The 25749-nt window shown below is 50.0% G+C and overlaps 1 protein-coding gene across 1 annotated transcript in view; it reads left to right on the forward strand.

Moving 5' to 3' along the window:
* The window catches only part of LOC141105187 (vesicle-associated membrane protein 3-like), a 44390-nt gene that overhangs the window by 10588 nt on the left and 8053 nt on the right, over nt 1-25749 (forward strand). The window contains exons 3-4 of the mRNA XM_073595076.1: nt 825-983; nt 10075-10126. Of these exons, the coding sequence (XP_073451177.1) occupies nt 825-983; nt 10075-10126 (211 nt within the window). The remainder of the gene's footprint in view (nt 1-824; nt 984-10074; nt 10127-25749) is intronic.

Raw genomic sequence — 25749 nt, forward strand, 5'->3', positions numbered from 1 at the left:
AGCTGTGACACTTGTATGAATGGTTATACATAGAACCCTATGGAATCCTTCCAGCTGTGACACTTGTATGAATGGTTATACATAGAACCCTATGGAATCCCTCTAGCTGTGACACTTGTATGAATGGTTATACATAGAACCCTATGGAATCCCTCTAGCTGTGACACTTGTATGAATGGTTATACATAGAACCCTATGGAATCCTTCCAGCTGTGACACTTGTATGAATGGTTATACATAGAACCCTATGGAATCCCTCTAGCTGTGACACTTGTATGAATGGTTATACATAGAACCCTATGGAATCCCTCTAGCTGTGACACTTGTATGAATGGTTATACATAGAACCCTATGGAATCCTTCTAGCTGTGACACTTGTATGAATGGTTATACATAGAACCCTATGGAATCCTTCTAGCTGTGACACTTGTATGAATGGTTATACATAGAACCCTATGGAATCCTTCTAGCTGTGACACTTGTATGAATGGTTATACATAGAACCCTATGGAATCCTTCCAGCTGTGACACTTGTATGAATGGTTATACATAGAACCCTATGGAATCCCTCTAGCTGTGACACTTGTATGAATGGTTATACATAGAACCCTATGGAATCCTTCTAGCTGTGACACTTGTATGAATGGTTATACATAGAACCCTATGGAATCCTTCTAGCTGTGACACTTGTATGAATGGTTATACATAGAACCCTATGGAATCCTTCTAGCTGTGAGTGGAAAGGCTGCTTGATCGCATTTTGCCCAGCAAGGGGCAGACAGAGCTTGGAAAGTCCATATAAACCTCTCTTTATACCCCGGCAGGTGGTAAACATCATGAATACCAATGTGGATAAAGTTTTGGATAGAAATGGGAAAATTAACCAACTTGAAGCCACAGCAGAGGAACTTCACGCCGGAGCCAAACAGTTCCAGACCAACACCTCAGAGCTGCGGAGCAGACCGCTGTGGAAGAACAGCAAGGTGGGTGTCATGGGGGATGATCTAGGAGAAGACCATTGTGGAGGAAAAGCAAGGTTGGTGTCATGGGGGATGATCTAGGAGGAGACCACTGTGGAGGAACAGCAAGGTGGGTGTCATGGGGGATGATCTAGGAGAAGACCATTGTGGAGGAAAAGCAAGGTTGGTGTCATGGGGGATGATCTAGGAGGAGACCACTGTGGAGGAACAGCAAGGTGGGTGTCATGGGGGATGATATAGGAGAAGACCTCTGTAGAAGAACAGCAAGGTGGGTGTTATGGGGGTTGAGTTGGGGGAAGACCCCTGTAGAGGAACAGCAAGGTGGGTGTCATGGGGGATGATCTAGGAGGAGCCCCCTGTGGAAGAACAGCAAGGTGGGTTTCATGGGGGATGAACTAGGAGGAGACCGCTGTGATAGAACAGCAAGGTGGGTGTCATGGGGGATGATCTAGGAGAAGACCGTTGTGGAAGAACAGCAAGGTGGGTGTCATGGGGGATGATCTAGGAGAAGACCGTTGTGGAAGAACAGTAAGGTGGGTTTCATGGGGGATGATCTAGGAGAAGACCACTGTGGAAGAATAGCAAGGTGGGTGTTATGGGGGATGAGCTAGGAGGAGACCGCTGTGGAAGAACAGCAAGGTGGGTCTCATAGGGGATGATCGAGGAGGAGACCCCTGTGCAGGAATAGCAAGGTGGGTGTCATGGGGGATGATCTAGGAGGAGACCCCTGTGGAAGAACAGCAAGGTGGATGTCATGGGGGATGATCTAGGAGAAGACCGCTGTAATAGAACAGCAAGGTGGGTGTCATGGGGGATGATCTAGGAGGAGACCTCTGTGGAGAAACAGCAAGGTGGGTGTCATGGGGGATGATCTAGGAGAAGACCGTTGTGGAAGAACAGTGAGGTGGGTTTCATGGGGGATGATCTAGGAGAAGACCACTGTGGAAGAACAGCAAGGTGGGTATCATAGGGGATTATCGAGGAGGAGACCCCTGTGGAGGAATAGCAAGGTGGGTGTCATAGGGGATGATCTAGGAGGAGCATGTGATGTAGAAAGATTCGGTCTCAGTTATACTTTTCTGTAGGGCTGCATATCACGGCCTGACCCATTCATAAAATGCACGTAGGGGTATCATATAGCGTTCTCTCTGGAACTCCATGATTGGAGGAGAGCTGGTCAGGTGACAGGCTACATTACTGGGCTCCTCTCCCAGCTTATTGCTCCAAGCTTCTCAAGATCACAAGGACTCCCCATCCCTGGAAGTGCCAGGCATTTTAGAGGACTAAGGACTGTTTCACACGGTGGATCACTTTTCAGAGGGTGGCATAGCAGCGGCTGACAGGCATTCAAGATGCAATCCTGCCATCTACTGAATGTCTTTTTTTAATCCCAAGGGGGATTTTGCATTAAATACTGCAACCGTGAGACAAGTGTTTGGATCACAGTTGCAGCACTCTCCCATTGGCCTCAGTGGTGCCACCTGGCTTTTAGGGCTGGTGCCACCTCAAATATTCCTTCTGGAGGGGTTATGTCTGGTTCCACTCGGCTTCCCCAGCGATTTTGGGGCAAACCAGTTCAATTCAGAGGGTTTCTCAACCAGGTTGGGAAATACTTTGAGATGCTGCCCCAGGCATTCCCCATGGACAGAAGCAAAGTAGGCTTCATTCTTTCTTTGCTTTCTGATAGAGCTTTGGCTTGGGCAAACCCCCAATGGGAAATGCAAAAATGTGTTGCCCGGAATTACCCTGAGTTCGTGGCTTCCTTTAAAAGGGTATTTGACATTCCCACTCGCTCCACTTCTGCTTCCAAAAGTCTCATGTCCATTAAACAGAGTACGAGAACTGTTGCCGATTATGCCATTGAATTCCGTACTCTGGCAGTAGAGTTCGCTTGGATCAATGAGGCCCTTGTGGCTTTTTTTTCTCATTGTCTCTCGGATAACATCAAAGTTGGGATAGCAGCCCGAGACATACCCACTGAGCTGAAGAAGTTGATCACGTTTGCCATTCTTATTGACTCCAGACTCGAGAGAGACCTTTCTTTAAGGAACTCTTGCAGAAGCCTCCTGTGCATTTGGCTCTGAGCTTTGCATTCCCACCTTTGCCTCCCTCTCCACCCTCACCTCCCATGCCTTCTGGTACCAAGTCCGCCATTGAAGTAGAACCCATGCAGTCGGGCTTCACACGTTTCTCTGCAGAGGAGAGAGCCTTTAGGAGGAGGGAGAGAGTGTGCTTTTATTGTGGCCAGGCAGGTCACTTATTGAAGTCTTGTCCTACCCGTCCAGGGAACGCCCGAACCTTGTGGTCCTGTAGGGTCGTGTCTTTGCGTCCCCAGCTGTCCTAAAGGATAAACCTCTAGTTCCGGTTACCCTTTCCTGGTCTGAGTTTTCCATCGATACCCAAACAATTTTGGGGCAGAAGGCTTGTGACCATGGCTGTAGGGGCTCTTCATGAGATATTCCAAATCATTTCCTCACCTCATTACCTGGTGGTTATTGGTTGTCCTTGGTTACAGAGGTACAACCCCTCTTTTGATTGGCTTTGTGCTGGGGTTTTTTCCTGGTCGCCAGAATTCCGTAAAACATGTTTTCAGAAAGTGGATAAGGTCTCGTGCACCTCTTGTATTTTGCCTCCACACCGGTCTTATGATTGCGCAATTGACCTTCAACCTGGTGCCATTCCTCCTCATGGTCGGGTATACCTTTTGTCTGTCTCAGAGGATAAAGCCATGGAGGAGTATGTTGCGGACACACTTTCTGGAGGGTTCACCTGCGAATCCTCATCTCCTGCTGGTGCTGGCTTCTTCTTTGTGAGAAAGAAGAGTGGTGAACTGAGACCTTGTAATGATTATAGGGGTCTCAATCACATCACGATTAAGAACACATATCCAATCCCATTGATTACGGAATTATTCGACCGCCTCAAGGGAGCAACGGTTTTCACAAAGTTCGATCTGAGAGGGGCATACAATCTCGTGAGGATCAAGCAGGGCAATAAATAGAAAACTGCGTTTAATACCAGGACCAGACATTATGAATACTGTGTAATGTAGCTTGGTCTCTGCAACGCTCCTGCAGTTTTCCAGGAATTTAATAATGATGTCCCCAGAGATATGTTGCAGCAATGTGTGGTGGTTTACCTTGATGATATTATATATTCGAAATCCCTAGAGAGCCACCACACAGATGTCTCCCATGTCCTACAGAGGTTGAGAGATAATAACCTGTATTGTAAATTGGAAAAGTGCGAGTTCCATCCTGAACAGGTTAAATTTATGGGTTTTGACATTTCTACTGCCGGTTTTTTGATGGACCCAGAGAAATTATCTGCAGTTCTACAGTGGCCTCGACCCGTAGGCCTATTTCTGCTACAATGTTTTCTTGGCTTTGCCAATTATTATCAGAAATGTATTCGCAAATTCTCTTCTCTGGTCAAACCCCTGACTGACCAGGAAGGACGGCAACCCACAGTGTTGGTCCTCAGGTTCCATTAAAGCCTTTGAGTCTCTCAAGGCCACTTTTGCTACAGCACCTGTGTTGGCACATCCTGATCCTACGCTACCCTTCATCCTTGAGGTTGATGCTTTCGAGACTGGAGTTGGCACCCTTCTGTCTCAACGTCCTACTTTTGAGAGCGCTATTCGTCCTTGTGGCTACTTTTCTAAGAAATTGTCTCCTGCAGAGTGCAATTATGAGATTGGGGACAGAGAATCGCTAGCTATCATTTTAGCTCTTAAGGAACAGAGGCATCTCCTCGAGGGTACCACTGTGCCAGTCGTCATTTTGACTGATCATAAGAATCTCACATTCTTGTCTGAGGAAAAACGCTTATCTCCCAGAAGAGCGCGATGGACTCTTTTTTTTGTCAAGCTTAAATTACGTAATCTCATTCTTACCCGGTACTAAGAATGAAAGGGCTGACACATTGTCGCAACAAATTTCCTCCACTTCCAAGATGGAGTCAGTTCCTACTCCCTTGATACCCCCTGATTGCATTATGGCCACTATTCGCACTAGTCACTCTTCACCTTTGGGTGACAGAATTCTTGCCGCTCAGATCCATTCTCCTCCTAAAAAAAACTTGTAATCGCTGCTTTGTCCCCAAGAATCTCCACACTGCTTTGCTCCAGACCTACCATTCTCCTAAGGCAGCTTTCCACCCAGGGAAGAATCAACTCATATGGTCTGTCTCAACAATTTTGGTGGCCTAGTCTCCGCACAGATGTAGCCGCCTTCGTAGCGGCTTGTTCCATGTGTGCTATGAGTAAGACACCATGACACCTTCCAGTGGGCTTCCTACAACCCATACCCAATAGAGAGAGAGGCCTTGGTCCCACTTGTCTATTGATCTTATTGTGGAGTTACCCAACTCCCAGGGCAACACAGTTATTCTTATGGTGGTTGACCGGTTTTTCCAAAATGTCTCATTGTATTCCACTAAAAAATTTGCCTACATCCAAAGAACTTGCATCAATTTTCGCTCGGGAGGTCTTTTGGTTACATGGGTTACCTAAGGTTATCATCTTGGACAGGGGCAGCCAGTTTGTGGCCAAACCCAGGTTTTGGCGAGCCTTTTTGTGCACAGTTGGGAATTCTGCTTTCCTTCTCATCTGCATATCACCCGCAGTCCAATGGGGTCGCAGAACGAGCCAACCAAGCCATGGAGCAGTTTCTATGTTGCTGCATTTCTGACCACCATAACAACTGGTCAGACGTGTTACCTTGGGTAGAGTTTGCTCACAACAGTGCCATCAATGCCGCCTCCGCTTATCTCCATTTATGGCGAACTATGGGTTCCAGCCGTCCATGTTGCATGACACATTTGTTCCACAAGGAATTCCTGTGTTAGAGGAAAATGTTTGTGAACTCCGTTCCACTTTGGTGCAGGTCCAAGAATCCTTGCAACGCGCCAGTGATAGGTACAGACTCAATGGTGACCGCGGACGCCTACCTGCGCCCCCTTTCTAGCAAGTTGGGGAGAGGGTCTGGCTGTCCTCTCGTAACCTCAGACTCCGTGTTCACTCACTACAACTGGCACCGTCGTATATTGGGCCTTTTCGCATTCTCCGCAGGATCAACCTAGTGGCCTACACTTTAGAGCTTCCTTCCAACATGCATATTTATAATGTACTCCATGTCTGCTTATTAAAACCTTTGGTGTGCAACCGCTTCACCACCTCAGTATCACATCCTCGCCTGGTTCAGGTGGACAACCATGAGGAGTATGAGATACAATCTATCATTGACTCCTGTAGGTTTCGTGGCCGCATACAGTACCTTGTTCATTGGAGGGGTTACGGTCCGGAGGAATGCTTTTGGGTCTCATCCTCGGACGTACATGCTCCTGTCCTCCTTCGTGCTTTCCATAAACGTTTTCCCCTCAAGCCTGGTGCCTCTCTGAAAGGGAGTGTCAGGGCTGGGCTCAGCCCTTTCTTCTCTGAGCTGGTCGCTCAGCTGTTGGATGATTGCCAGCTCCTATCTCTCCACAGTTACTCAGCTGTTGATGATATCCTGCTCCTCAGTCCTGCCTACTTAAGTCCAGAGGATCTCTGCCTTCGCCTTGGTCAACATCACAGAGACTATCGCCTGCGATCCTGTTCAAGACCTCCTTTGCTGACATCTCTTCTGGCTCCAGAACCTGCTTGCTGTTCCACTACATTGATCCCTGACTTCTGGCTTGGCTGACTATCCATTCCGGTTACTGAACTTTGGCTATGTTTTGACTACGTTTGTTCTTTTTACTCTTATTATTAAACAAGTGTGATTTAACTGTAGTTCTATCTCGGCCTGATTTCATGGTTTCTGACAGGGAGGAGTCATTGAGGAGGGGCTACTGTCAGGGCTGGGCTTCTAGCAGCTCTTTTCATTGCTCAGGCTACTCAGCTGTCAGATAATTACCATTACCTGCCTCATTAGTCCAGCCAACAGCCAACCCTTTTGGCTATTTTAGCTGCCTTTTTCATTCCTTTCGTGCCTTTGCCTGATCAACATATCCAGTGTGTCTCTGTGCTGTTGTTCCTGTTATGACTTTGGCTGGCTGATGTTTCTTCTGGTTCCTGATCTTTGGGTTCTGACTAGTCTGATTCCTGGCTCCCTGATTCCTGGCTCCCTGATTACCCATTTCGGCTTCCTAACCCTGGCTTCTGTTTTGACTACACTCCTGATTTGTACCGTTTTGCGATTAGATTAAAGGTGTGATTTTTTTTTTCCTGCATTTTCTGTCTCTGCCTGGTTCAGGGTTCCTGAACCAATACACAGGCTGGCCTGTGTATTGGTAAGGGGTTGGCCTGTGTATTGGAAAGTGGTTGTGTATTGGGAAGGGGCTGGCCTGTGTATTGGGAAGGGGTTGGCCTGTGTATTGGGAAGGGGTTGGCCTGTGTATTGGGAAGTGGTTGTGTATTGGGAAGGGGTTGGCCTGTGTATTGGGAAGTGGCTGGCCTGTGTATTGGGAAGAGGTTGGCCTGTGTATTGGGTAGGGGTTGGCCTGTGTATTGGGAAGGGGCTGGCCTGTGTATTGGGAAGGGGTTGGCCTGTGTATTGGGAAGGGGCTGGCCTGTGTATTGGGAAGTGGTTGTGTATTGGGAAGTGGTTGGACTGTGTATTGGGAAGGGGTTGGCCTGTGTATTGGGAAGTGGTTGGCCTGTGTATTGGGAAGGGGTTGTGTATTGGGAAGGGGCTGGCCTGTGTATTGGGAAGGGGCTGGCCTGTGTATTGGGAAGTGGTTGTGTATTGGGAAGTGGTTGGACTGTGTATTGGGAAGGGGTTGGCCTGTGTATTGGGAAGTGGTTGGCCTGTGTATTGGGAAGGGGTTGGCCTGTGTATTGGGAAGTGGTTGGCCTGTGTATTGGGAAGGGGTTGGCCTGTGTATTGGGAAGGGGTTGGCCTGTGTATTGGGAAGGGGTTTGCCTGTGTATTGGGAAGGGGCTGGCCTGTGTATTGGGAAGGGGCTGGCCTGTCTATTGGGAAGTGGTTGTGTATTGGGAAGGGGTTGGCCTGTGTATTGGGAAGTGGTTGTGTATTGGGAAGGGGTTGGCCTGTATATTGGGAAGGGGCTGGCCTGTGTATTGGGAAGGGGTTGGCCTGTGTATTGGGAAGTGGCTGGCCTGTGTATTGGGAAGTGGCTGGCCTGTGTATTGGGAAGGGGTTGGCCTGTATATTGGGAAGGGGCTGGCCTGTGTATTGGGAAGTGGTTGGCCTGTGTATTGGGAAGTGGTTGGCCTGTGTATTGGGAAGTGGTTGGCCTGTGTATTGGGAAGGGTTTGGCCTGTGTATTGGGAAGGGGCTGGCCTGTGTATTGGGACGGGGTTGGCCTGTGTATTGGTAAGTGGTTGGCCTGTGTATTGGGAAGGGGTTGGCCTGTGTATTGGGAAGTGGTTGGCCTGTGTATTGGGAAGGGGTTGGCCTGTGTATTGGGAAGGGGCTGGCCTGTGTATTGGGAAGGGGTTGGCCTGTGTATTGGGAAGGGGTTGGCCTGTGTATTGGGAAGGGGTTGGCCTGTGTATTGGGAAGTGGTTGGCCTGTGTATTGGGAAGTGGCTGGCCTGTGTATTGGGAAGTGGTTGTGTATTGGGAAGGGGTTGGCCTGTGTATTGGGAAGGGGTTGGCCTGTGTATTGGGAAGGGGTTGGCCTGTGCATTGGGAAGTGGCTGGCCTGTGTATTGGGAAGGGGTTGGCCTGTGTATTGGGAAGGGGTTGCCCTGTGTATTGGGAAGTGGCTGGCCTGTGTATTGGGAAGGGGTTGGCCTGTGTATTGGGAAGGGGTTGGTCTGTGTATTGGGAAGGGGTTGGCCTGTGTATTGGGAAGTGGTTGGCCTGTGTATTGGGAAGTGGCTGGCCTGTGTATTGGGAAGTGGTTGTGTATTGGGAAGGGTTTGGCCTGTGTATTGGGAAGGGGCTGGCCCGTGTATTGGGAAGTGGTTGGCCTGTGTATTGGGAAGGGGTTGGCCTGTGTATTGGGAAGGGGCTGGCCTGTGTATTGGGAAGTGGTTGGCCTGTGTATTGGGAAGTGGTTGGCCTGTGTATTGGGAAGGGGCTGGCCTGTGTATTGGGAAGTGGCTGGCCTGTGTATTGGGAAGTGGTTGGCCTGTGTATTGGGAAGGGGCTGGCCTGTGTATTGGGAAGTGGCTGGCCTGTGTATTGTGAAGTGGTTGGCCTGTGTATTGGGAAGGGGTTGGCCTGTGTATTGGGAAGTGGTTGGCCTGTGTATTGGGAAGGGGTTGGCCTGTGTATTGGGAAGGGGTTGGCCTGTGTATTGGGAAGGGGTTGGCCTGTGTATTGGGAAGTGGCTGGCCTGTGTATTGGGAAGGGGTTGGCCTGTGTATTGGGAAGTGGTTGTGTATTGGGAAGGGGTTGGCCTGTGTATTGGGAAGGGGTTTGCCTGTGTATTGGGAAGGGGTTGGCCTGTGTATTGGGAAGGGGTTGGCCTGTGTATTGGGAAGGGGTTGGCCTGTGTATTGGGAAGGGGTTGGCCTGTGTATTGGGAAGGGGTTGGCCTGTGTATTGGGAAGGGGTTGGCCTGTGTATTGGGAAGTGGTTGTGTATTGGGAAGTGGTTGGCCTGTGTATTGGGAAGGGGTTGGCCTGTGTATTGGGAAGGGGTTGGCCTGTGTATTGGGAAGGGGTTGGCCTGTGTATTGGGAAGTGGCTGGCCTGTGTATTGGGAAGGGGTTGGCCTGTGTATTGGGAAGTGGTTGTGTATTGGGAAGGGGTTGGCCTGTGTATTGGGAAGGGGTTTGCCTGTGTATTGGGAAGGGGTTGGCCTGTGTATTGGGAAGGGGTTGGCCTGTGTATTGGGAAGGGGTTGGCCTGTGTATTGGGAAGGGGTTGGCCTGTGTATTGGGAAGTGGTTGTGTATTGGGAAGTGGTTGTGTATTGGGAAGGGGTTGGCCTGTGTATTGGGAAGTGGTTGTTTATTGGGAAGGGGCTGGTCTGTGTATTGGGAAGGGGTTGGTCTGTGTATTGGGAAGGGGTTGGCCTGTGTATTGGCGCTCCTCTAATTCGCATAAAACCTTCATAACCTTTAATTGTCCTCTACAGGAATTGATCGGGAACTTGGAGGGACTTTGTAACCCACATGGCTTATTTTTTCTGCCCCCAGGTGCTGGTTGCCGTCGGTCTGCTCGGTATCGCCATGGTGATTGTGATAGTTGGTGAGTATTATGGGACAATCAGTTACAGAGGTAACATGTCTATAGACAGTCCATGGACGGCTCTCGGGGAGATCTGCTCTCTCTATAGTCTCCGCCTCCATTGCTGGCACAGTATGAGGGTTGATTTAGTAGGCGGGGCAGGAATGCAGTTTCGGCACCTCTAACACTGAATGTATGTGCTGGCAAGGGGTGCTGGGGTGTGCTGGAGGGTCTATTGATGATGGCTGCTGGGGATCTGTTATCATCAAGGGGGATCTATTGTTGCTGGCTGGTCATTGGTTGCTGGGAGGGATCTACTGTTCAGGAAGGGGTCTACTGTTGGTGGCTGCTGGAGCGTCTATTGATGCTGGTGGGGTCTATTGTTTCTGGGGTGGATCTATTGTTATAGAAGGGAAGGGCAACACCTCTCCTTGATAACCAGGTGCTGGTTCAGTCCGTGATCCGACCAGATAATCCAAAAATGAAAAGAGAATGACCGCACTCCAGGATACAAGGAAAATGTTTTATTCCATGAAATCATCCAACATCCCAACTCTCAGACCCCGTGAGATCTCCAGGCCCAGTGTTTCACGAAGGTCCCAGTGGACTGAAGGTGGGCTGAAGGTGGTGGCCCCATCTTCCTGCCTTTCAAGCATTATTACTACCCCGGTGACCTCCTGGGGCTGAATGGGTGCAGTTGACACCATTCTTTGTTGCACTTACATGTGTGGTGTCCGATGCCATCCACTCTAGTGTTCCTGTACTTTCCTGGAATCAATCTGAACTCCCAGATGTATGTTCCCTACCCATATGACCCCTCACTACCACCCGGAATTGGGACTGAGGACTCCTGCCCAGTTAAGGGCCGCCCTGCCTGTGAGATGGCAGCCTTGGAAAGGTAACCTACGATACTCAATGCCCTGGGGTTCCTAGTTTTGGGTGTTATTATTGCCTTTTTCCCCATCCCCTAGTCACCAGTTGCCCTTACCGCTCCAGAAGCTTTTTGATTATTGTATGGTGGGTGGGGGTAGGCACTTAGACGGGACTGTTCACTTAACATAAGTTGTCTGCCCTTATGGGAGGCCCACAACTGTTCCTTTTTTTTTTTTTGTTCTCCTTTTATTTTTTATAGGCTGGATGACAGTGACCCCCAACCGGTGGAGTATGTGATCGAATGAACGTTTTCTATCTCAGTCTAACCTGTTATAGAGCCTTTTGGCTCATGTTTGTTTTATACTTTGCAATTATTGATTTAATGGCCATCATTTGTCGTGTTGGTCTCTTGGGCCGCTGACTCTCCCTGGGAGACACCGCCTGGAGGTGGCAGCCCCGGAAGAGCAAGGGACCTCCTTGCACCTATATATATATATGTCTTATTTTTCTTGCATACTTTTAGTGCCTTAAATACTAAGTTAGATACTGTGCTTATTTTACTTGTGACAATCTCTCAATTTTAGGATGTTGAGTGGTTCCGATGGACTACTACTTCCCCTTGTGCCGGCACTTCGCTCAGATGCTTGTCTTGGCCAACTTTCAGCGCCTTTGGGGGCCTTTTACCCCATGCAGTGCAGCACTCCCGCTTTACCTGTTCACTGTGCTCCAAGTACTACTCGGCCTCAAATCTTACGGTTCACCTTTATTCTTTCCCTTTTCACTCATCTCTTCTCTTCCTCTCTCCTCCTCCCCCCTTAATTCCGTGGGGTCTCAGGGCAGCGTAATCTTCTGGTTCGTCTCTCTGATGTTATGGCTCTGAATTGGTTGTCCCTGAATGTTCAGGGCATGAACCCCCCCCAAGAGAGTGAAGGTTTTTAAATACCTCCAAAAACAAAAATTAGACATCGCATTCCTGCAGGAGACCCACTTCTCCTCCTCCTCCTCTTGCCCCAAATATTTTCACGCTATGTACCCTCAAATCTACCTGGCTAACGGACCGACTAAACAAAAAGGCGTACTGATCGCTCTTCGCAAATTGGTTCCCTTCACTTGCAGTAAACAGATAGCAGACCCAAATGGCAGATACCTCCTGTTACAGAGTACCATTCAGGACACGGAAGTTACCATCTTGACATACTATGCCCCAAATATAAATCCAGGGCCCTTCTTACCCATGTTTGCTCCTTGTTGAAAGCCCACCAGAGGGGTACTCTCCTCTTGGCAGGAAAATCCAATGTGACCCTGAACCCTGCGCTTGACAAATATCCCTCGGAATGCAAAGCACCTTCTCCGGATGCAAAAAAGTTCTTATGCTCACTACGAAGTCATGACCTGGTGGACATCTGGAGAGAGCTCCATCCCCTGGACAGGGGCTACACTCATTACTCTCATCCTCATCATTCCCACTCCCGAATTGATCATATGTTTGTGTCCAGGAAACATCTTCCCGTAATTGTGTCCGCCTCTATCTTAGCGGCTCCATGGTCAGACCATGACCCTGTTATGGTTGTTTGCCACTCTGCTCTGCAACCCTCAACATTCCCCCTGGGTCATCAATGACTCCCTTCTGTCCTTCAAGGAGATATTAGCAGGTATTCACCAAGCTTCTGTTGACTACTTTTGTCTTAATGTCGGTTCTGTTTCTTCTCCGGTGACCCTATGGAAGGCATACAAAGCAGTCCTTAGGGGACGTGTTATTCAACTGGCGTCTAAGCGCAAGAGGGAACGCCTGTTGACTCGGCGAACCCTGGAGACACACTTAGTATCATTATTGACATCCTTTAAGCAATCCCCTACACCTGCTAATCGCAAACTACTAGACCAAGCCCGTACGGAATTGGACTTATGTTTAACAGATGAGGCAGAACTCACACTTCGCTGGGCTCCTCAGAAGTAGTACGCCAAAGCGAATAAACCTAACAAACAGTTGGCCAACAGGTTGCGTGTCTTCTATCCAGGCCACACTCCCATCACCTTACGCACTCGCCATAATATCCTCACAGGAAACCCCATTTGGGTCCTGAATTCTGACATCACCTTACCACACTATACTCGCCCCCTAGCCAGCCCTCCATCCAGGGCTTGGACACCTTTCTGGGTAGCCTGACACTACCCACCCTATCTGACACCCACACGTCATTAATGGACCGAGACATACAGGTCTCCGGGGTCTTACAATGTATTAAAGATTTGAAAGTGGGCAAGAGATCGGGCCCGGATGGCTTTACAGCACTTTTCTATAGGAAAATGGCCAATGTGGTAGCCCCACACCTGACAACCATGTTTAATTCTGTAAAAAAATGGCCAAACCTTTACTTCAGCCGTCCTCACCGCCAATATAGTGATGATCCTCAAAGCCGACCGGGACCATTCCTCTTGGGCCAACTTTAGGCCGATCTCCCTTATAAATATAGACATGAAAATTTTAACAAATATTCTGGCCAACCGCTTGAACTCCTTTTTACCACGTCTGATTAAAAAGGACCAGGTGGGCTTTGTCCCAAGAAGACAGGCAGGAGACGCCATCAGACGGCTTCTTCAAATCCAACATATAGTACATAGCAGATCTTTGGCGACGATGTTTGCCAGGCCCGGTCCCTACACATATTCTGCACATTCACCAACGTAAAATTCTGAAATTTATCTGGGGTTCCACCAGACCCAGAATCAACAAACAGGTTTTTTACACCTGTGAGATCAATGGTGGCCTCTTGGTTCCCAACCTCCCAGCCTACTATACAGCAGCAAACATAGCCCCATTATCTCATCTTCATGAGCGACATCAATTGACGTTATGGCCCACAGTAGACTTAGTTGACTCATATCCGATTCCGGTAGCCTCCCTGCCCTGGCTCCCCTACAAACGCGGTCCTGACACACTTGGGCCTTGCCTGACACATTCCCTCCAGGCGTAGGACTCAACTAAATATTCAGCAGGTCTGATCTGTCCTCATTTTCCCTTACTTCGCCTCCTCCAGTGTCATTTGTTTCCGCTGAGCCATGATAACCCACAACAGTTTTCTTGGTGGACCAACAAGGGTTCGTTAATATCTATTCTCTATGCACCCCCACCAAGATAATTACATTTGATGCGCTGCGCTCCTCACATGATATCCCACTCCGGGAACACTACAGCTACCTACAGCTTCAACACTTTCTACAATAGCTCATCAAGTCCCGACCTACTCCATACACCTTGATCCCTTTCGAAAGCCTTTGTAGATCCCGGCCCCAATCTTCGGGCTTAATCTCCTTAGTCTATGCAGCAATCATTTCCTCTAAAAAAAACACAGATTAGACTTTACCACCTCCAGTGGGAGGCCGATCTGGGGAGGCAGCTGGATCCGGAGGACTGGCAGGTCATGACTATTGCTCTTTCCAAATGCTCCAAAAATGTCCTCATTTTGGGGAATGCATATAAAATACTATACAGATGGTAGTATACCCCGGCTAGATTGGCTCATTTCATTCCAACTTCTCCTCTCTGCCTCCGGGGATGCTCTCAGGCCGGTACCATGGCACACATCTGGTGGACATGTCCAAGAGCATGCAGATTATGGGTCAGAGTCTATGCCCTTCTCCGCACTTTATTTCACACCAATCTGAAGAGGGACCCCTATGAGGCTCTCCTTGGCAAACCAATTATGGAACTACTATGTCCGGAACGCAAGCTGGCACTGCATCTGTTTACTGCAACTAAACTGACCATAGCAAGAGCCTGGAAGACACCCATACTTAGCTTCGAGGCTGATAAACATCGTATGAAGGACATTATGGTGAATGAAAAGCTGACAGCCATAATTTCAGACACTCACAATAAATTTCTTAGGATCTGGCAGCCCTGGGTCGCCTACAGATGACCTACCAGATTCGACTCTTCGATAATCTAATATGTGCTTGCCCCCCGCCCCGCGGATCCCCCCTTTCCCTCTTACTCCTACTCTCATTCGTTCTCCTGCTTAGTCATTCTTCTCCTCCTTTTTTCCTTTGCTCTTTTATATATCCTTCTATCTCATCAGGCTTGAGCTTGGCTGACATGGTCACATGCTTCATTTTCACCATTAATATTTTGTATTCCCTCAAAATGATCTTCATAGAATAGATGGTTTGATAAAGTGCTGTATGGAAATGCCCATCTGGGCGCTCTCTATTTACATACTAAGCAGTGTGCTCTAGGAGGGAATACTCACCCCACAATTGTTCTACTCTATGGACCTCACTCCTTATGTTTGTCTCCTATGTGACCATACACGTGATGAGCTGTACTGTTGAATTGAATATTAATAAAAACCTTTGTACAAGAAATCATCCAACATCAAAGAGTAGTTTCAGGATAACATCATGACACATATGGAGGAGAGCATGGCTGACGCGTTTCACAAATTTCTTTATTAAGTCATAACCCATATGTGTCATGATGTTCTTCATGAAACTACTCTTTGATGTTGGATGAGTTCATGGAATAAAGCATTCTCCTTGTCTCCTGGAGTGCGGCCGTTCTGTTTTTCGTTTTTGGATCTATTGTTACTGGGGGATGGTCTATTGTTGCTGGAGGGGTCTATAGTTGCTGGCTGCATGGTATCTATTATACTGCTTTTCTGATTGTCATTAAAGCGGTAGTAAACCGCTGAAACTCCCCCCCCCAAAAAAAAAACCTTCAAGACAATAGCATAATGTGCTAGTATGCAATATATACTAGCACATAATGAAATACTTACCTTAGAACGAAGCCCCATGCAGCAGACCTTCAAAACGCATGTGCTGCTGATGTCAGCGGCTGCATGAAGGGTGAATATCTCCTAAACCGTACAAGTTTAGGAGATATTCATTTTACCTCCAGGTAAGTATTATTATAGACTCACCTGTATAGACTCACCTGTATGTAAGTCTTATTGGTACTGGGAGGTGGGTAGGGGGTGGAAACAAGGGGCGGTACTGGGATTAGGGTAGGGGGTGGAAACAAGGGGCGGTACTGGGATTAGGGTAGGGGGTGGAAACAAGGGGCGGTACTGGGAGGTGGGTAGGGGGTGGAAACAAGGGGCGGTACTGGGATGTGGGTAGGGGGTGGAAACAAGGGGCGGTACTGGGATGTGGGTAGAGGGTGGAAACAAGGGGTGGTACTGGGAGGTGGGTAGGGGGTGGAAACAAGGGGCGGTACTGGGACGTGGGTAGGGGGTGGAAACAAGGGGCGGTACTGGGAGGTGGGTAGGGGGTGGAAACAAGGGGCGGTACTGGGATGTGGGTAGGGGGTGGAAACAAGGGGCGGTACTGGGATTAGGGTAGGGGTGGAAACAAGGGGCGGTACTGGGAGGTGGGTAGGGGGTGGAAACAAGGGGCGGTACTGGGAGGTGGGTAGGGGGTGGAAACAAGGGGCGATACTGGGATGTGGGTAGGGGGTGGAAACAAGGGGCGGTACTGGGATGTGGGTAGGGGGTGGAAACAAGGGGAGGTACTGGGATGTGGGTAGAGGGTGGAAACAAGGGGCGGTACTGGGAGGTGGGTAGGGGGTGGAAACAAGGGGCGGTACTGGGAGGTGGGTAGGGGGTGGAAACAAGGGGCGGTACTGGGATGTGGGTAGGGGGTGGAAACAAGGGGCGGTACTGGGAGGTGGGTAGGGGGTGGAAACAAGGGGCGGTACTGGGAGGTGGAAACAAGGGGCGGTACTGGGAGGTGGGTAGGGGGTGGAAATAAGGGGCGGTACAGGGAGGTGGGTAGGGGGTGGAAACAAGAGGCGGTACTGGGAGGTGGATAGGGGGTTGAAACAAGGGGCGGTACTGGGAGGTGGGTAGGGGGTGGAAACAAGGGGCGGTACTGGGAGGTGGGTAGGGGGTGGAAACAAGGGGCGGTACTGGGATGTGGGTAGGGGGTGGAAAAAGGGGCGGTACTGGGAGGTGAGTAGGGGGTGGAAACAAGGGGCGGTACTGGGAGGTGGATAGGGGGTGGAAACAAGGGGCGGTACTGGGAGGTGGGTAGGGGGTGGAAACAAGGGGCGGTACTGGGAGGTGAGTAGGGGGTGGAAACAAGGGGCGGTACTGGGAGGTGGATAGGGGGTGGAAACAAGGGGCGGTACTGGGAGGTGGGTAGGGGGTGGAAACAAGGGGTGGTACTGGGATTAGGGTAGGGGGTGGAAACAAGGGACGGTACTGGGATGTGGGTAGGGGGTGGAAACAAGGGGCGGTACTGGGATGTGGGTAGGGGGTGGAAACAAGGGGCGGTACTGGGAGGTGGGTAGGGGGTGGAAACAAGGGGCGTTACTGGGAGGTGGGTAGGGGGTGGAAACAAGGGGCGGTACTGGGAGGTGGATAGGGGGTGGAAACAAGGGGCGGTACTGGGAGGTGGGTAGGGGGTGGAAACAAGGGGCGGTACTGGGATGTGGGTAGGGGGTGGAAACAAGGGGCGGTACTGGGATGTGGGAAGGGGGTGGAAACAAGAGGCGGTACTGGGAGGTGGGTAGGGGGTGGAAACAAGGGGCGGTACTGGGAGGTGGGTAGGAGGTGGAAACAAGGGGCAGTACTGGGAGGTGGGTAGGGGGTGGAAACAAGGGGCGGTACTGGGATGTGGGTAGGGGGTGGAAACAAGGGGTGGTACTGGGATTAGGGTAGGGGGTGGAATCAAGGGGCCGTACTGGGATGTCGGTAGGGGGTGGAAACAAGGGGCGGTACTGGGATGTGGGTAGGGGGTGGAAACAAGGGGCGGTACTGGGAGGTGGGTAGGAGGTGGAAACAAGGGGCGGTACTGGGAGGTGGGTAGAGGGTGGAAACAAGGGGCGGTACTGGGAGTTGGGTAGGGGGAGGAAACAAGGGGCGGTACTGGGAGGTGGGTAGGGGGTGGAAACAAGGGGCGGTACTGGGAGGTGGGTAGGGGGTGAAAACAAGGGGCGTTACTGGGAGGTGGGTAGGGGGTGGAAACAAGGGACGGTACTGGGATGTGGGTAGGGGGTGGAAACAAGGGGCGGTACTGGGAGGTGGGTAGGGGGAGGAAACAAGGGGCGGTACTGGGAGGTGGGTAGGGGGTGGAAACAAGGGGCGGTACTGGGAGGTGGGTAGGGGGTGGAAACAAGGGGCGGTACTGGGAGGTGGGTAGGGGGTGGAAACAAGGGGTGGTACTGGGAGGTGGGTAGGGGGTGGAAACAAGGGGCGGTACTGGGAGGTGGGTAGGGGGTGGAAACAAGGGGCGGTACTGGGATGTCGGTAGGGGGTGGAAACAAGGGGCGGTACTGGGAGGTGGGTAGAGGGTGGAAACAAGGGGTGGTACTGGGAGTTGGGTAGGGGGAGGAAACAAGGGGCGGTACTGGGAGGTGGGTAGGGGGTGGAAACAAGGGGCGGTACTGGGAGGTGGGTAGAGGGTGGAAACAAGGGGTGGTACTGGGAGTTGGGTAGGGGGAGGAAACAAGGGGCGGTACTGGGAGGTGGGTAGGGGGTGGAAACAAGGGGCGGTACTGGGAGGTGGGTAGGGGGTGGAAACAAGGGGCGGTACTGGGATTAGGGTAGGGGGTGGAAACAAGGGGCGGTACTGGGATGTGGGTAGGGGGTGGAAACAAGGGGCGGTACTGGGAGGTGGGTAGGGGGAGGAAACAAGGAGCGGTACTGGGAGGTGGGTAGGGGGTGGAAACAAGGGGTGGTACTGGGAGTTGGGTAGGGGGAGGAAACAAGGGGCGGTACTGGGAGGTGGGTAGGGGGAGGAAACAAGGGGCGTTACTGGGAGGTGGGTAGGGGGTGGAAACAAGGGGCGGTACTGGGATGTGGGTAGGGGGTGGAAACAAGGGGCGGTACTGGGATGTGGGTAGGGGGTGGAAACAAGGGGCGGTACTGGGAGGTGGGTAGGGGGAGGAAACAAGGGGCGGTACTGGGATGTGGGTAGAGGGTGGAAACAAGGGGCGGTACTGGGATGTGGGTAGGGGGTGGAAACAAGGGGCGGTACTGGGATGTGGGTAGAGGGTGGAAACAAGGGGCGGTACTGGGAGGTGGGTAGGGGGTGGAAACAAGGGGCGGTACTGGGAGGTGGGTAGGGGGTGGAAACAAGGGGCGGTACTGGGAGGTGGGTAGGGGGTGGAAACAAGGGGTGGTACTGGGAGGTGGGTAGGGGGTGGAAACAAGGGGCGGTACTGGGAGGTGGGTAGGGGGTGGAAACAAGGGGCGGTACTGGGATGTCGGTAGGGGGTGGAAACAAGGGGCGGTACTGGGAGGTGGGTAGAGGGTGGAAACAAGGGGTGGTACTGGGAGTTGGGTAGGGGGAGGAAACAAGGGGCGGTACTGGGAGGTGGGTAGGGGGTGGAAACAAGGGGCGGTACTGGGAGGTGGGTAGAGGGTGGAAACAAGGGGTGGTACTGGGAGTTGGGTAGGGGGAGGAAACAAGGGGCGGTACTGGGAGGTGGGTAGGGGGTGGAAACAAGGGGCGGTACTGGGAGGTGGGTAGGGGGTGGAAACAAGGGGCGGTACTGGGATTAGGGTAGGGGGTGGAAACAAGGGGCGGTACTGGGATGTGGGTAGGGGGTGGAAACAAGGGGCGGTACTGGGAGGTGGGTAGGGGGAGGAAACAAGGAGCGGTACTGGGAGGTGGGTAGGGGGTGGAAACAAGGGGTGGTACTGGGAGTTGGGTAGGGGGAGGAAACAAGGGGCGGTACTGGGAGGTGGGTAGGGGGAGGAAACAAGGGGCGTTACTGGGAGGTGGGTAGGGGGTGGAAACAAGGGGCGGTACTGGGATGTGGGTAGGGGGTGGAAACAAGGGGCGGTACTGGGATGTGGGTAGGGGGTGGAAACAAGGGGCGGTACTGGGAGGTGGGTAGGGGGAGGAAACAAGGGGCGGTACTGGGATGTGGGTAGAGGGTGGAAACAAGGGGCGGTACTGGGATGTGGGTAGGGGGTGGAAACAAGGGGCGGTACTGGGATGTGGGTAGAGGGTGGAAACAAGGGGCGGTACTGGGATGTGGGTAGAGGGTGGAAACAAGGGGCGTTACTGGGATGTGGGTAGAGGGTGGAAACAAGGGGCGGTACTGGGAGGTGGGTAGGGGGTGGAAACAAGGGGCGGTACTGGGAGGTGGGTAGGGGGTGGAAACAAGGGGCGGTACTGGGAGGTGGGTAGGGGGTGGAAACAAGGGGCGGTACTGGGAGGTGGGTAGGGGGTGGAAACAAGGGGCGGTACTGGGATGTGGGTAGGGGGTGGAAACAAGGGGCGGTACTGGGACGTGGGTAGGGGGTGGAAACAAGGGGCGGTACTAGGGGGTGGGTAGGGGGTGGAAACAAGGGGCGGTACTGGGATGTGGGTAGCGGGTGGAAACAAGGGGCGGTACTGGGAGGTGGGTAGGGGGTGGAAACAAGGGGCGGTACTAGGGGGTGGGTAGGGGGTGGAAACAAGGGGCGGTACTAGGAGGTGGGTAGGGGGTGGAAACAAGGGGTGGCTTGGATATGGAGAGTAGCTGCCCTGGCTAAAGGCAAACAGACGGTGCAGTTTGCAATGTGCAGTTCCTCCAGATCTTAGTAAATGAGGGGAAGCTCTGCTGACATTCATCATCCAATCATCTGCAAGCAAAACTGCTTTTGTTATTTTCCTTGCATGTGATTGAATATTCTTTGTGAAGCTTCACCTCATTTACTAAGATTTGGTGGAACTGTACTTTGCGAAGTGCTCCGTCTATTTGTCTTTAGTAAATCTACCCCGGAAAGTCTTGCTGCTCTTTGGACCCCCTGGAGTCAGGACAGGGACCCTCGTACATCCCCCCGACTTTCCCCAATGGTGTGTTTTCTGTGTAGAAATCTATCCATTGGTCATAGAGGAGGAGGCAGGAGAAAGGGGGCGGCGCCCTTATTGACGTACCGCCACTGGTCAGTCGTTTTTTAAAATTTTTTTTAGAATTTTTTTTTTCAGGAGCCCCAAAGTCCTGTCAGTGGGCTTTGGTAAGATATCGGTCTAAGCCGGGGGAATCTGCGCTGCATAGGATGATTAGGGTGTGCCCAGGCACAACCAGCACACCCTCTGATCTTAATGCATTGAGGTAAAAACCTTGAGGCCGGGTTCACAATATTGCAGATTGGATTGGGTTTCCCCGCATCCAATTGTCAGGAGAGTGTGACCGACTCTCTATGGAGTTCTCTTTATGGAGCTCTCTATGGAGTTCTCTATGGTGCTCTCTATGGTGCTCTCTATGGAGTTCTCTATGGAGCTCTCTATGGAGTTCTCTATGGAGTTCTCTATGGAGGTCTCTATGGAGTTCTCTATGGTGCTCTCTATGGAGCTCTCTATGGAGCTCTCTATGGAGTTCTCTATGGAGGTCTCTATGGAGTTCTCTATGAAGTTCTCTATGGAGGTCTCTATGGAGTTCTCTATGGTGCTCTCTATGGAGTTCTCTATGGAGTTCTCTATGGAGTGCTCTCTATGGAGTTCTCTATGAAGTTCTCTATGGAGGTCTCTATGGAGTTCTCTATGGAGTTTTCTATGAAGTTCTCTATGGAGCTCTCTATGGAGCTCTCTATGGAGTTCTCTATGGAGCTCTCTATGGAGTTCTCTATGGAGCTCTCTATGGAGCTCTCTATGGAGTTCTCTATGGAGTTTTCTATGAAGTTCTCTATGGAGTGCTCTCTATGGATCTCTCTATGAAGTTCTCTATGGAGTGCTCTCTATGGAGCTCTCTATGGAGCTCTCTATGGAGTTCTCTATGGAGCTCTCTATGGAGTTCTCTATGGAGTTCTCTATGGAGTTTTCTATGGAGCTCTCTATGGAGCTCTCTATGGAGTTCTCTATGTAGTTTTCTATGAAGTTCTCTATGGAGCTCTCTATGGAGCTCTCTATGAAGTTCTCTATAGAGTGCTCTCTATGGAGCTCTCTATGGAGCTCTCTATGGAGCTCTCTATGGAGTTCTCTATGGAGCTCTGTATGAAGTTCTGTATGGAGCTCTCTATGGAGTTCTCTATGGAGTTCTCTATGGAGCTCTCTATGGAGTTCTCTATGGAGCTCTCTATGGAGTTCTCTATGGAGTTCTCTATGGAGCTCTGTATGAAGTTCTGTATGGAGCTCTCTATGGAGTTCTCTATGGAGTTCTCTATGGAGTTCTCTATGGAGTTTTCTATGGAGTTCTCTATGGAGTTCTCTATGGAGCTCTCTGTGAAGCTCTCTGTGAAGCTCTCTATGAAGTTCTCTATGGAGCTCTCTATGGAGTTCTCTATGGAGTTCTCTATGGAGCTCTCTATGGAATTCTCTATGGAGTTCTCTATGGAGGTCTCTATGGAGTTCTCTATGGAGTTTTCTATGGAGCTCTCTATGGAGTTCTCTATGGAGTTCTCTATGGAGTTCTCTTTATGGAGCTCTCTATGGAGTTCTCTATGGTGCTCTCTATGGTGCTCGCTATGGAGTTCTCTTTATGGAGCTCTCTATGGAGTTCTCTATGGTGCTCTCTATGGAGTTCTCTATGGAGTTCTCTATGGAGCTCTGTATGGAGTTCTCTATGGTGCTCTCTATGGAGTTCTCTATGGAGTTCTTTATTGAGTTGTCTATGGTGCTCTCTTGGAGTTTTTTATGGTGCTCTCTATGGTGTTCTCTATGGAGCTCTCTATGGAGTTCTCTATGGTGCTCTCTATGGAGCTATCTATGGAGTTCTCTTTATGGAGCTCTCTATGGTGCTCTCTATGGTGCTCTCTATGGAGTTCTCTATGGTGCTCTCCATGGTGCTCTCTATGGAGTTCTCTATGGAGTTCTCTATGGTGCTTTCTATGGTGCTCTCTATGGAGTTCTCTTTATGGAGCTCTCTATGGTGCTCTCTATGGAGTTCTCTGTGGTGCTCTCTATGGTGCTCTCTATGGAGTTCTCTATGGAGTTCTCTATGGAGTTCTCTATGGAGCTCTCTATGGTGCTCTCTATGGAGTTTTCTATGGAGTTCTCTATGGAGTTCTCTATGGAGCTCTCTATGGAGTTCTCTTTATGGAGCTCTCTATGGAGTTCTCTATGGTGCTCTCTATGGAGTTCTCTTTATGGAGCTCTCTATGGTGCTCTCTATGGTGCTCTCTATGGAGTTCTCTTTATGGAGCTCTCTATGGAGTTCTCTATGGTGCTCTCTATGGAGTTCTCTATGGAGTTCTTTATGGAGTTCTCTATGGTGCTCTCTTGGAGTTTTTTATGGTGCTCTCTATGGTGCTCTCTATGGTGCTCTCTATGGAGCTCTCTATGGTGCTCTCTATGGAGTTCTCTGTGGAGCTCTCTATGGAGTTATCTATGGAGCTCTCTATGGAGTTCTCTATGGAGCTCTCTATGGAGTTCTCTATGGAGCTCTCTATGGAGTTCTCTATGGAGCTCTCTATGGAGTTATCTATGGAGCTCTCTATGGAGTTCTCTATGGAGCTCTCTATGGAGTTCTCTATGGAGTTTTCTATGAAGTTCTCTATGGAGCTCTTTATGGAGTTCTCTTTATGGAGCTCTCTATGGAGCTCTCTATGGAGTTCTCTATGGAGTTCTCTACGGAGTTTTCTATGGAGCTCTCTATGGAGTTCTCTACGGAGCTCTCTATGGAGTTTTCTATGAAGTTCTCTAGGGAGCTCTCTATGGAGTTCTCTATGGAGTTTTCTACAAAGTTCTCTATGGAGCTCTCTATGGAGCTCTCTATGGAGTTCTCTATGGAGCTCTCTATGGAGCTCTCTATGGAGTTCTCTATGGAGCTCTCTATGGAGCTCTCTATGGAGTTCTCTATGGAGTTTTCTATGAAGTTCTCTATGGAGCTCTCTATGGAGCTCTCTATGAAGTTCTCTATGGAGTGCTCTCTATGGAGCTCTCTATGGAGCTCTCTATGGAGTTCTCTATGGAGCTCTCTATGGAGTTCTCTATGGAGCTCTCTATGGAGTTCTCTATGGAGTTCTCTATGGAGCCCTGTATGAAGTTCTGTATGGAGTTCTCTATGGAGTTCTCTATGGAGTTTTCTATGGAGTTCTCTATGGAGTTCTCTATGGAGCTCTGTATGAAGTTCTGTATGGAGTTCTCTATGGAGTTCTCTATGGAGTTTTCTATGGAGTTCTCTATGGAGTTCTCAATGGAGTTTTCTATGGAGCTCTCTATGGAGTTCTCTATGGAGTTCTCTATGGAGTTCTCTATGGAGTTTTCTATGGAGCTCTCTATGAAGTTCTCTATGGAGTGCTCTCTATGGAGCTCTCTATGGAGCTCTCTATGGAGTTCTCTATGGAGCTCTCTATGGAGTTCTCTATGGAGCTCTGTATGAAGTTCTGTATGGAGCTCTCTATGGAGTTCTCTATGGAGTTTTCTATGGAGTTCTCTATGGAGTTCTCTATGGAGCTCTCTATGGAGTTCTCTATGGAGCTCTCTATGGAGTTCTCTATGGAGTTCTCTATGGAGCTCTGTATGAAGTTCTGTATGGAGCTCTCTATGGAGTTCTCTATGGAGTTCTCTATGGAGCTCTCTATGGAGTTCTCTATGGAGTTCTCTATGGAGCTCTGTATGAAGTTCTGTATGGAGCTCTCTATGGAGTTCTCTATGGAGTTTTCTATGGAGTTCTCTATGGAGTTCTCTGTGAAGCTCTCTATGAAGTTCTCTATGGAGCTCTCTATGGAGCTCTCTATGGAGTTCTCAATGGAGTTTTCTATGGAGCTCTCTATGGAATTCTCTATGGAGTTCTCTATGGAGTTCTCTATGGAGTTCTCTATGGAGTTTTCTATGGAGCTCTCTATGGAGTTCTCTATGGAGTTCTCTTTATGGAGCTCTCTATGGAGTTCTCTATGGTGCTCTCTATGGTGTTCTCTATGGAGTTCTCTTCATGGAGCTCTCTATGGAGTTCTCTATGGTGCTCTCTATGGAGTTCTCTATGGAGCTCTGTATGGAGTTCTCTATGGTGCTCTCTATGGAGTTCTCTATGGAGTTCTTTATGGAGTTCTCTATGGTGCTCTCTTGGAGTTTTTTATGGTGCTCTCTATGGTGCTCTCTATGGTGCTCTCTATGGAGCTCTCTATGGAGTTCTCTATGGTGCTCTCTATGGAGCTATCTATGGAGTTCTCTTTATGGAGCTCTCTATGGTGCTCTCTATGGAGCTCTCTATGGAGTTCTCTATGGTGCTCTCTATGGTGCTCTCTATGGAGTTCTCTATGGTGCTCTCTATGGTGCTCTCTATGGAGTTCTCTTTATGGAGCTCTCTATGGTGCTCTCTATGGTGCTCTCTATGGAGTTCTCTATGGAGTTCTCTATGGTGCTCTCTATGGAGTTCTCTATGGAGTTCTCTATGGAGTTCTCTTTATGGAGCTCTCTATGGTGCTCTCTATGGTGCTCTCTATGGAGTTCTCTATGGAGTTCTCTATGGTGCTCTCTATGGAGTTCTCTATGGAGTTCTCTATGGAGTTCTCTTTATGGAGCTCTCTATGGTGCTCTCTATGGTGCTCTCTATGGAGTTCTCTATGGAGTTCTCTATGGTGCTCTCTATGGAGTTCTCTATGGAGTTCTCTATGGAGTTCTCTTTATGGAGCTCTCTATGGAGTTCTCTTTATGGAGCTCTCTATGGAGTTCTCTATGGTGCTCTTTATAGAGTTCTCTATGGAGTTCTCTATGGAGCTCTGCATGGAGTTCTCTATGGTGCTCTCTATGGAGTTCTCTATGGAGTTCTCTATGGAGTTCTTTATGGAGTTCTCTATGGTGCTCTCTTGGAGTTTTTTATGGTGCTCTCTATGGAGTTCTCTATGGTGCTCTCTATGGAGTTTTCTATGAAGTTCTCTATGGAGCTCTCTATGGAG

This window comes from Aquarana catesbeiana, linkage group LG08 (assembly GCF_042186555.1).
Source record: "Aquarana catesbeiana isolate 2022-GZ linkage group LG08, ASM4218655v1, whole genome shotgun sequence".
NCBI classification, from domain to species: Eukaryota; Metazoa; Chordata; class Amphibia; order Anura; family Ranidae; genus Aquarana; species Aquarana catesbeiana.